Source organism: Tachyglossus aculeatus, chromosome 12, assembly GCF_015852505.1.
Source record: "Tachyglossus aculeatus isolate mTacAcu1 chromosome 12, mTacAcu1.pri, whole genome shotgun sequence".
Taxonomy (NCBI): Eukaryota; Metazoa; Chordata; class Mammalia; order Monotremata; family Tachyglossidae; genus Tachyglossus; species Tachyglossus aculeatus.
The window spans coordinates 45,227,631-45,240,003 of NC_052077.1; the positions used below are offsets into that span (position 1 = coordinate 45,227,631).

Sequence of the window (12,373 nt, forward strand, 5' to 3'; positions counted from 1 at the left end):
GCAGGGGCTTTGAGATGGTGGTGGATTAGAGAGACAAATGGGAAAATAGTGCCAGGCACTGCAAACAGTAAAACACAACAATACAACAAAGGGCAAGCTGTATGTGCAGGCACCGGGTGGCCGGGTCCATCTCCCCCTCTAGACTGTACGCTCCTTACGGGTAGGGAATGTGTCATCATCATCAATCGTATTTATTGAGCGCTTACTGTGTGCAGAGCACTGTACTAAGCGCTTGGGAAGTCCAAGTTGGCAACATCTAGAGACAGTCCCTACCAAACAGTGGGCTCACAGTCTAAAAGGGGGAGACAGAGAACAAAACCAAACATACCAACAAAATAAAATAGAATAGATATGTACAAGTAAAATAAATAAATAAATAGAGTAACAAATAAGTACAAACATATATACAGGAATGTGTCCAGTAATCTGTGGTACTGAACTCTCCCCAGTGCTTAGTATGATACTCCCACATAGTAAGTGCTCAATAAATACCACTAATCAATGGACTGATTGTGGGTCCTGCATTGATTGGTCTCTCGTTCCCCACCTTTCAATCAATAATAATAATGATGGTATTTGTTAAGCGCTTACTATGTGCAAAGCACTGTTCTAGGCGCTGGAAATAAATAACTGAAGCCCAGAGAATTTAAGTGACTTGCCCAAAGTCACACAGCTGACAAATGGCAGAGCTGATATTTGAACCCATGACCTCTGACTCCAAAGCCCGGGCTCTTTTCACTGAACCACGCTGCTTCTTGAGCACTTACTGTGTGTGGAGCACAGTACTAAGGGCTTGGGAGAGTACATTTCATTCATTCATTCAATCGTATTTATTGAGGTGCTTACTGTGTGCAGAGCACTGTACTAAGCACTTGGGAAGTACAAGTTGGCAACATATAGAGCCAGTCCCTACGCAACCACGGGCTGCTCATAGTCGAGAAGGGGGAGACACACAACAAAACAAAACATGTGGACAGGTGTCAAGTCATCAGAACAAAAAGAATTAAAGCAGATTCTTTAAAGCACAGTACAATACAACAATAAACAGAAACATTCCCTGCCCACAACGAGCTTACTTATTTGCCCTCCCTTCTACATAGTCTGCGTGCTTGGGCCTGTACCCCTTACTTACCCCAACCCCAGCCCCTTAGCACGTATGCTCACATCTTTATACAGTACAGTACAGCTTAGTACAGTGCTCTGCACACAGTAAGCGCTCAATAAATACGATTGATTGATTGATTTATACTCAGCCACCTCCCCTCTTTAATTTATTTGATTGTCCGTCTTCCACCATCAGACTATATTGACTCTATTGTATTGTACCTATCCCAGGCACTTAGTACAAAGCTCTGTACACAGCAAGAGTCAATACATACCACTGATCGATGATTGAAAGACAACTAAATACAGTTGTCTTATCTAGCCAGAAGAAATTAAATACCCAAACAATGCCAATTACGGTCTCTGGAATTTCCAAACTCAGACATTTACAACCAGCATTTAAATGCCCTCTCAAGTTTGGTGAAACAAGGGCCCGTAGGCAATACACTACATCATTACATTCCAAAAAAGAATATAAGCAAAGGTTCATCACTGAGGTATTGTCTCAGGTTACACAAGGTCAGTAATTCAAAAATTTCACCATATGGCAAAAATCTAGTTTTCCCACAGAGACAAGGTTAAATGTCAAATAAAGGATTGCCCACTTGAATAATAGTGAAAGAGATGCCTAGGAGGTGGTAGTGCACTAAGGAGGTAACCTGAAACCATTATCAAGGACCTCAAACCTGCATAATACATCATAATAATTGTTTTTATTATTATAGTGGCATTTGTTATTTATTTTATTATTGCGGCACAGAGAAGCAGCGTGGCTCAGTGGAAAGAGCCCGGGCTTTGGAGTCAGAGGTCATGGGTTCAAATCCCAGCTCCGCCAATTGTCAGCTGTGTGACTTTGGGCAAGTCACTTAACTTCTCTGCGCCTCAGTTCCCTCATCTGTAAAATGGGGATTAAGACGGTGAGCCCCACGTGGGACAACCTGATCACCTTGTATCCCCCAGTGCTTAGAACAGTGCTTTGCACATAGTAAGCACTTAACAAATACTATCATTATTATTATCATTATTTGTTAAGTCCTATGTTCCAGCACTGTACTAAGCATTGGGGAAAATACAAGATCATCAGGTCAGGCATAGTCCCTGAACCACATGGGGCTCACAGTCTAAGGGGGCAGGAGAGCAGGTATTGAAATGCCATTTTACAGATGAAGAAATTGAGGCCCAGAGAAGTTAAGTGATATGGCCAAATCACACAGCGGGCAAGTGACGGAACGAGAAGATCAGTGACTCCCAGGACTGGGCTCTTTCCACTAAGCCATGCTGCTTCTGAATAGCGCATCATAACATAACCTTCCAGCACCCTAAAAAGATACTTGGGTGATAATGGGAGGCAATACAAGAAGAAAAAGTTATACCTCTAGCTTAAATAGCTCTGCATTGTAAAGAACAGTGCATTCTGTATTAAACCATGTGGCTATGCCTTGTATAATTTATATTTCAACAGACATGGGGAGTGCAAGACGAGAAGGGAGTGGAGGGAATCTAGCATTTGAAGAGCAGTGAAGGTCACTTGTTCCTGACTAAAGTCTTGGACCAGAATTTGTACTAGAAGTCTTACAAAGGAAAGTATATTTTAAATCTGCCACTTCACTGAATTTCTTCTAGACAAGTGCCTGATACTGGATTCAAACTGCTGAAAGGTGTTTAGGAAAGTACTGTGCTTGGCTTTGACCTCTAGCCTCAGGCTTATTAAATTGGCTTCCAAGTAGATAAAAGTGGTAAAATGCTGTTTTCACACTGGGTGGTCCAGAGGTTAACATCGAGTTCCCAATGTGGGAAAAACCCAGAGTGCTGGAGACAAAACTCTTTTGCTGCCTGGCAATTCTTTCCCTGCATGGCTGAATGCATGGCTAGAGACAAACCAATCGATTACATGTGTCAATTCTAGACTGTAAGCTCACTGTGGGCAGGAAATTTGTCTGTTTATTGTTATACTGTACTCTCCCAAGCATGTAGTACAGTGCTCTGCACACAGTAAGTGCTCAATAAATGCCACTGAATGAATGAACTCAGTATTATACTTTCTCAAGTGCTTAGTACAGTGTTCTGCACACAGTAAGCACTTAATAAATACCACTGATTGATTTACTGTCAAGAGGTTTTCCCCTGGGAGAGACAAAAAGGGAATGACCGACCTGTAGCTCCATCAGTAACGTCACCTCCACCATCCCAAGGACCAGGGACCCCCGGCTTCCTGTTCCAGTTTGTTCTTACCTACCCTAGTTCAAGGAACCTGTCAGACACAACTAATGTGTGTCACAACTTCCCTCGTTTGCAGTGGGCCCAAGAGTGACATCGCCGCTCAATAAATACGATTGAATGAATGAATGAATTTCCCAACCACCATGGACAGGCAGCAGTGGCCTGGGTGTGGGGGGAAGGGGGGGAGGGGGAGAGTCCCAGGGATGGAAATAAATGACGCTGTCCCGCTTGGCTGGGGAGGCTGAACCCGCTGATGTGGTCCGGCAGCTGGCTGGAAACCAATGGAACGCTGTCCACCACTCCCTTCAGCAACTTTTGGGTTGGTTTCCTGGGGAAATCCATCCACGCCTCAGGCAAATTCCTGTCTTCTCTTATCCTAGTGATACACTGAGAAGAAAGCAGTAACGGCCAACCGGCAGAGGTAAGCTTAGCGGGCTCAGGCACCATTTGGGAAAACTTCTTGCAAACTTGCAGTGTCTTCTGTAAAGGCCACAGAGCGAGTCCCAAGAGAATGACCCACCCACCCCAACCCTTCCCTCTCATTCCGCCCCATCTTTCCCGCCTATGCCCCTCCTTCCTCCCCACCATGGAAACTGAAAAACCCAGGCTGGATTGTCCAAGGACAACCCGCCCCCCAAAACAGCTTAGACAAGACCAAAACATCCCAGTCCTCCTCTTCCTCCTTTCCCCGTCTCCTCCTCCTCCTTCCCCGTCTCCTCCTCCTCCTCCTCTCTATCACTGCAGCCTAGCCCCCAACCCCCTAGGGAAGTCCATTTGGGCAGCAAATCTCCCTAGAACCTCCCTAGCAGGGAAGAGCCGAGTTGACGTGGGTTTGACAGACGGATGCAGGGTATTTATTACTCTATTTATTTTACTTGTACATATTTACTATTCTATTTTATTAATGATGTGCATATAGCTATAATTCTCTTTACTCTGATGGTTTTGACACCTGCCTACATGTTTTGTTTTGTTGTCTGTCTCCCCCATCTAGACTGTGAGCCCATTATTGGATAGGGAGTGTCTCTATATGTTGCCGACTTGTACTTCCCAAGTGCTTAGTACAGTGTACTGCCCACAGTAAGTGCTCAATAAATACGATTGAATGAATGAATGAATCAATCAATCAGTGGTATTCATTGAGCACCTAATGTGTGCAGAGCACTGTGCTAAACGTTTGGGAGAGTACAGTCTACCATATACCTGTTCTTGTTCCTTCCTTGTCCTGAGACTCTCAGTGTTTTGCCCGGCTGCTTCTTGTGTTAGTGCTGCAGCTGCTGCTTCGGTGCCCTGACCTGTGGTTTCACCGACATCAATGACTCTACAGTGAAGATCTCCAACAAGGCAAACAATTGCATTTATGGATCACTTACTGCACACAAAGCACTGTACTAAATTTGGGAAAGTATAAAACAACAGAGTTGGCAGACGTGATCTCCGCAGTCCAAAGGAAGAGACAGACATTAAAATAGCCCTACCTCCTTCCCCTCCCCACAGCACCTGCATATATGTTTGTACAGATTTATTACTCTATTTTACTTGTACATATTTACTATTCTATTTATTTTGTCAATAACGTTCATCTATGTATATATGTATATATGTTTGTACATATTTATTATTCTATTTATTTATTTATTTTACTTGTACCTATCTATTCTATTTATTTTATTTTGTTAGTATGTCTGGTTTTGTCCTCCGTCTCCCCCTTTTAGACTGCGAGCCCGCTGGTGGGTAGGGACTGTCTCTAGATGTTGCCAGCTTGGACTTCCCAAGCGCTTAGTCCGGCGCTCTGCGCACAGTAAGCGCTCAATAAATACGATTGACGATGATGATGATGATGTAACGTCCCCAGCGCTTAGAACAGTGCGTTGCACATAGTGAGTGAACCCTTCCCCACAGCACCTGTATATATGTATATATGTTGGTACATATTTATTACTCTATTTATTTATTTTAGCTGTACATATCTATTCCATTTATTTCATTTTGTTGGTATGTTTGGTTTTGTCCTCCGTCTCCCCCTTTTAGACTGTGAGCCCGCCATTGGGTAGGGACCGTCTCTAGATGTTGCCAACTTGGACTTCCCAAGCGCTTAGTCCGGCGCTCTGCGCACAGTAAGCGCTCAATAAATACAATTGATGATGATGATGCTACGTCCCCAGTGCTTAGAACAGCGCGTTGCACATAGTGAGTGAACCCTTCCCCACAGCACCTGTATATATGTTGGTACATATTTATCACTCTATTTATTTATTTTACTTGTACCTATCTATTCTATTTATTTCATTTTGTGAGCATGTTTGGTTTTGTCCTCCGTCTCCCCCTTTTAGACTGCGAGCCCACTGGTGGGTAGGGACCGTCTCTAGATGTTGCCAGCTTGTCCTTCCCAAGCGCTTAGTCCAGCGCTCTGTGCACAGTAAGCGCTCAAGAAATACAACTGACGATGATGATGATGATGTAACGTCCCCAGCGCTTAGAACAGCGCGTTGCACATAGTGAGTGAACCCTTCCCCACAGCACCTGTATATATGTAGGTATATATTTATTACTCTATTTATTTATTTTACTTGTACATATCTATTCCATTTATTTCATTTTGTTGGTATGTTTGGTTTTGTCCTCCGTCTCCCCCTTTTAGACTGCGAGCCCGCTGGTGGGTAGGGACCGTCTCTAGATGTTGCCAGCTTGGACTTCCCAAGCGCTTAGTCCAGCGCTCTGCACACAGTCAGTGCTCAATAAATACGATGGATTGATTGATTCTCTGGGCCCCAGTTCCCTCATCTGTCAAATGGGGATGAAGACTGGGAGCCCCCACGTGGGGACAACCTGATCACCGTGTAACGTCCCCAGCACTTAGAACAGCGCTTTGCACATAGTGAGCGAACCCTTCCCCACAGCACCTGCATATATGTATATACGTTTGTACATATTTATTTATTTTACTTGTACACATCTATTCTATTATTTTGTTAGTATGTTTGGTTTTGTCCCCTGTCTCCCCCTTTTAGACTGCGAGCCCGCTGGTGGGTAGGGCCCGTCTCTAGATGTTGCCAGCTTGGACTTCCCAAGCGTTTAGTCCGGCGCTCTGCGCACCGTAAGCGCTCAATAAATACGATTGATGATGATGATGATGATGATGATGTAACGTCCCCAGCGCTTAGAACAGCGCGTTGCACATAGTGAGTGAACCCTTCCCCACAGCACCTGTATATATGTTGGTACATATTTATTACTCTATTTATTTTACTTGTACATATCTATTCCATTTATTTCATTTTGTTGGTATGTTTGGTTTTGTCCTCCGCCTCCCCCTTTTAGACTGCGAGCCCGCTGGTGGGTAGGGACCGTCTCTAGATGTTGCCAGCTTGGACTTCCCAAGCGCTTAGTCCAGCGCTCTGCACACAGTCAGTGCTCAATAAATACGATGGATTGATTGATTCTCTGGGCCCCAGTTCCCTCATCTGTCAAATGGGGATGAAGACTGGGAGCCCCCATGTGGGGCCAACCTGATCACCTTGTGACGTCCCCAGCGCTGAGAACAGCGCTTTGCACATAGTTAGCGAACCCTTCCCCACAGCACCTGTATATATGTATATATGTTTGTACATATTAATTACTCTATTTATTTATGTATTTATTTCACTTGTACAGATCTATTCTATTTATTTTATATTGCTAGTATGTTTGGTTTTGTTCTCCGTCTCCCCCTTTTAGACTGTGAGCCCGCTGTTGGGTAGGGACCGTCTCTATCTGTTGCCAGCTTGGACTTCCCAAGCGCTTAGTCCAGCGCTCCGCGCACAGTAAGCGCTCAATAAATACGATTGATGATGATGATGATGATGATGTAACGTCTCCACCGCTTAGAACAGCGCGTTGCACATAGTGAGTGAACCCTTCCCCACAGCACCTGTATATATGTCGGTACATATTTATTACTCTATTTATTTATTTTACTTGTACCTATCTATTCGATTTATTTTATATTGTTAGTATGTTTGGTTTTGTTCTCTGTCTCCCCGTTTTAGACCGCGAGCCCGCTGGTGGGTAGGGACCGTCTCTATAATGTTGCCGACTTGTCCTTCCCAAGCGCTTAGTCCAGCGCTCTGCGCACAGTAAGCGCTCAATAAATACGATCGATGACGATTGATGATGATTGATTCTTCCCGCGCGCGCGCCCCCGCCCGGCCGCCCGCGCGCGCCCCCCGCCCGGCCGCCCGCGCGCGCCCCCGCCCGGCCGCCCGCGCGCGCCCCCGCCCGGCCGCCCGCGCGCGCGCACCCGCCCCGCGCCGTACCGTCTCCTTGGCAGCGGCCGCCACGGGGATGGGCAGCGGCAGCAGCGGCGCCCGCCCGCCCGCGGGGGGCCCGGGGGCCTCGGCGGGGAGCCCGGGGGGTCCGGGGCGGGGGGGGTCCGGCGGGCGGGGGCGGCCGTAGAGGCGGGAACAGACGAGGCCCACGAGCCCCCCCGCCCGCCGCCGCCGCCGCCGCGATGCCCAGCTCCCCCCAGCGCCGCCGCCGCCAGCCCCCCCCGGCCCCGGCCCCGGCCCCGGCCCCCGCCCCCGCCTCCTCCGCCCGCCCGGAGAAGAGCCGGGGCCCGGGCCCGGTCCGGACCGCGGCCCGCGCCCACCGGAGCCTCCTCAGGCCCGCCATGGACGGGCGGACTGACGGGCGGGCGGACTGACGGACGGACTGACGGACGGGAGGGCCGGGGGGGGGGGGGGAGGAGGAGGGAGCCGACGAAACCTCGCGAGAAGTGCGCGCGCGCGCCCCCCCTACACTGGAGTCCCCCGCTGTGGGGGGTGGGGGTGGGGGTGGGCGCGGGGGACACAGTCTGATTAGGAGGGAGAACAGGCCCTGAGTCCTTATTTTGTAGGTGAGGGAGCTGAGGCACAGAGAAGTTAAGCGACTTGCCCAAGGTCACGCGGCAAACATGTGGCAGAGCCGGGATTAGGACTCCTAGTCCTCCCCCTGGGCTTCCAGGCTGTCCATCCATCCATCCCCTGGCCCCCTCCTCCCTCCCCTCCCTTCTGTCCTTGTCCAGCCCCGCCCGCACCCTCCGCTCCTCCGCCGCTGATCTCCTCACCGTTAGGCCTCCTTCTCGCCCGTCCCGCCGTCGACCCCCGGCTCACGTCCTCCCCCGGGCCTGGAATGCCCCCAATCCCTCTGCCCCTCCGCCAAGCTCGCTCTCTTCCTCCCTTCAGGGCCCTACTGAGAGCTCACCTCCTCCAGGAGGCCTTCCCACACTCAGCCCCTTCCTTCCTCTCCCCCTCGTCCCCCCTCCATCCCCCCCATCTTAGCTCCTTCCCTTCCCCACGGCACCTGTATATATGGATAGATGCTTGTACATATTTATTACTCTATTTTACTTGTACCTATCTATTCTATTTATTTTATTTTGTTAGTATGTTTGGTTTTGTTCTCCGTCTCCCCCTTTTAGACTGTGAGCCCACTGTTGGGTAGGGACTGTCTCTATGTGATGCCAATTTGTACTTCCCAAGCGCTTAGTACAGTGCTCTGCACATAGTAAGCGCTCAATAAATACGATTGATTGATTGATTGATTGATTGATTTTAGACCGTGAGCCCACTGTTGGGTAGGGACTGTCTCTAGATGTTGCCAATCTGTACTTCCCAAGCACTTAGTACAGTGCTCTGCACATAGTAAGCGCTCAATAAATAGGATTGATGATGATTAGGACCCAGGTCCTCTGACTCCCATGCCCATGGGGTTTCACCGAGGCCACACTGCTTCCCTAAGACAGAAGAGGAGATGGGCAAGCTGAGGGTTGCTAGGCCAGGCCATCTGAAGGGCCAATGGAAACTGGGCAAAGTTGTTAAATAATGAAAAAACACAAAGGCCTGAGGGAATCCCAAGAACCAATAGCGTGACCGGGCCACAGCTCCTCACTCGGGTTCCCGGGCCCAGTGGGTTTTTTGGGGGGAAAAGAGAAAACGCAACTAAGAAGCATATAACATTTACTTTACTGCATGCTCAAACCACATCACTATGGAGAGTCATCATCATCATCATCGTCAATCGTATTTATTGAGCGCTTACTATGTGCAGAGCACTGGACTAAGTGCTTGGGAAGGACAAATGGGCAACATATAGAGACAGTCCCTACCCAACAGTGGGCTCACAGTCTAAAAGGGGGAGACGGAGAACAAAACCAAACATACTAACAAAATAAAATAAATAGAATAGATAGGTACAATTGAAATAAATAAATAGAGTAATAAATATGTACAAACATATATACATATATACAGGTGCTGTGCGGAAGGGAAGGAGGTAAGATGGGGGGATGGAGAGGGGGACGAGGGGGAGAGGAAGGAAGGGGTCAGTCAGTCAGTCATTCATTCATTCTCTGTGCCTCGATCATCATCATCAATCGTATTTATTGAGCGCTTACTATGTGCAGAGCACTGTACTAAGCGCTTGATGACCTCATCCGTTAAATGGGGATCATTCCCTCAATCAATCATATTTATTGAGCGCTCACTGTGCGCAGAGCACCGGACTAAGCGCTTGGGAAGTCCAAGTTGGCAACATCTAGAGACGGTCCCTACCCAACATCATCATCATCATCATCATCCATTGTATTTATTGAGCGCATACTGTGTGCAGAGCACTGGACTAAGCGCTTGGGAAGTACAAGCTGGCAACATCTAGAGACGGTCCCTACCCAATAGTGGGCTCACGGTCTAAAAGGGGGAGACAGAGAACAAAACCAAACATACTAACAAAATAAAATAGAATAGATATGTACAAGTAAAAGAAATAAATAAAAAAATAGCGTAATATGTACAAGCATATATACATATATACAGGTGCTTTGGGGAAGGGAAGGAGGTAAAATGGGGGGGTGGAGAGGGGGACGAGGGGGAGAGGAAGGAAGGGGCTCAGTGTGGGAAGGCCTCCTGGAGGAGGTGAGCTCTCAGCAAGGCCTTGAATGGAGGAAGAGAGCGAGCTTGGCGGATGGGCAGAGGGATTGGGGGCATTCCGGGCCCGGGGGAGGACGTGGGCCGGGGGTCGACGGCGAGACGGGCGAGAACGAGGTACGGTGAGGAGATTAGCGGCGGAGGAGCGGAGGGTGCGGGCTGGGCTGGAGAAGGAGAGAAGGGAGGTGAGGTAGGAGGGGGCGAGGGGATGGATGGATGGACAGCCTGGAAGCCCAGGGTGAGGACTTTCTGCTTGATGCGCAGATTGATTGGTAGCCACTGGAGATTTTTGAGGAGGGGAGTGATATGCCCAGAGCGTTTCTGGACAAAGACAATCCGGGCAGCAGCATGAAGTATGGATTGAAGTGGAGAGAGACACGAGGATGGGAGATCAGAGAGAAGGCTGGTGCAGTAGTCCAGACGGGATAGGATGAGAGCTTGGACGAGCAGGGTAGCAGTTTGGACGGAGAGGAAAGGGCGGATCTTGGCAATGTTGCGGAGCTGAGACCGGCAGGTTTTGGTGACGGCTTGGATGTGAATTCATTCATTCTTCGTTCATTCATTCATTCTCTGTGCCTCAATGACCTCATCTGTGAAATGGGGATCAATCTCTCAATCCATCGTATTTATTGAGCGCTCACTGTGTGCAGAGCACCGGACTAAGCGCTTGGGAAGTACAAGTTGGCAACATATAGAGACGGGCCCTACCCAACAGTGGGCTCACTCATTCATTCATTCTCTGTGCCTCAATGACCTCATCTGTAAAATGGGGATCAATCGCTCAATCAATCGTGTTTATTGAGCGCTTACTGTGTGCGGAGCACCGGAATAAGCGCTTGGGAAGTACAAGTTGGCAACACATAGAGACGGTCCCCACCCAACAGCATGCTCACTCATTCATTCATTCTCTGTGCCTCAATGACCTCATCTGTGAAATGGGGATCAATCGCTCAATCAATCGTATTTATTGAGCGCTTACTGTGTGCGGAGCACCGGACTAAGCGCTTGGGAAGTACAAATTGCCAACATATAGAGACGGTCCCTACCCAGCAGCGGGCACATTCATTCATTCATTCTCTGTGCCTCAAATGACCTCGTCTGTATGTTGCCAACTTGCACTTCCCAAGCGCTTAGTACAGTGCTCCGCACACAGTAAGCGCTCAATAAATACGATTGATTGATTGATTGATCTGTAAAATGGGGATCAATCGATCAATCAATCGTATGTATTGAGCACATCAGGCAGAAACTCCTCACCCTGGGCTTCAAGGCTCTCCATCCCCTCTCCTGCTCCTACCTCGCCTCCCTTCTCTCCTTCTCCAGCTCAGCCCACACCCTCAGCTCCTCTGCCACCGCTCACCTCCTCACCGGGCCTCCTTCTCACCTGTCCCACCATCGACCCCCGGCCCACGTCATCCCCCGGGCCTGGAACGCCCTCCCTCTGCCCATCCGCCAAGCTAGCTCTCTTCCTCCCTTCAAGGCCCTACTGAGAGCTCACCTCCTCCAGGAGGCCTTCCTGGACTGAGCCCCTTCCTTCCTCTCCCCCTCGTCCCCCTCTCCATCCCCCCCATCTTACCTCCTTCCCTTCCCCACAGCATCTGTATATATGTATCTATGTTTGTACGTATTTATTACTCTATTTATTTTACTTGTGCATATCTATTCTATTTATTTTATTTTGTTAGTATGTTTGGTTTTGTTGTCTGTCTGTATCCCCCTTTTAGACTGTGAGCCCACTGTTGGGTAGGGACTGTCTCTGTATGTTGCCAAATTGTACTTCCCAAGCGCTTAGTACAGTGCTCTGCACACAGTAAGTGCTCAATAAATACGATTGAATGAATGAATGAATGAATGAATACTGACTCGGTGAAGAAGTGACATCCTGTCAGTTGCTAATCAGGGTTGAGGTGGCTTTGTGGGGAGGAAGGACTTCTGCGGATTTGGGTGCTTGACCAATATGACTATGTAAGCTTTGCCATGGTGACAATGAGTCCCTGCAGATGCTATTCTGACGGGGTGCCAGTTCCCCACGGGAGCATCCAGTGGCTTGATGAGCTCATGTTTGTGGAGTTCTTGGAGACCCGTGGGTGAAAGACGCTCTAAATACA

General features: G+C 48.7%; 1 protein-coding gene across 1 annotated transcript in view; it reads right to left on the reverse strand.

The window, feature by feature from the left end:
• Positions 1-9,326, reverse strand: part of MICU3 (mitochondrial calcium uptake family member 3) — a 70,072-nt gene extending 60,746 nt beyond the window's left edge. Inside the window, 4 exon segments of the mRNA XM_038755076.1 lie at positions 7,620-7,793; positions 7,795-7,845; positions 7,936-8,013; positions 9,309-9,326. Of these exon segments, the coding sequence (XP_038611004.1) occupies positions 7,620-7,793; positions 7,795-7,845; positions 7,936-8,013; positions 9,309-9,326 (321 nt within the window).
• Positions 9,327-12,373: the final 3,047 nt, after the last annotated feature.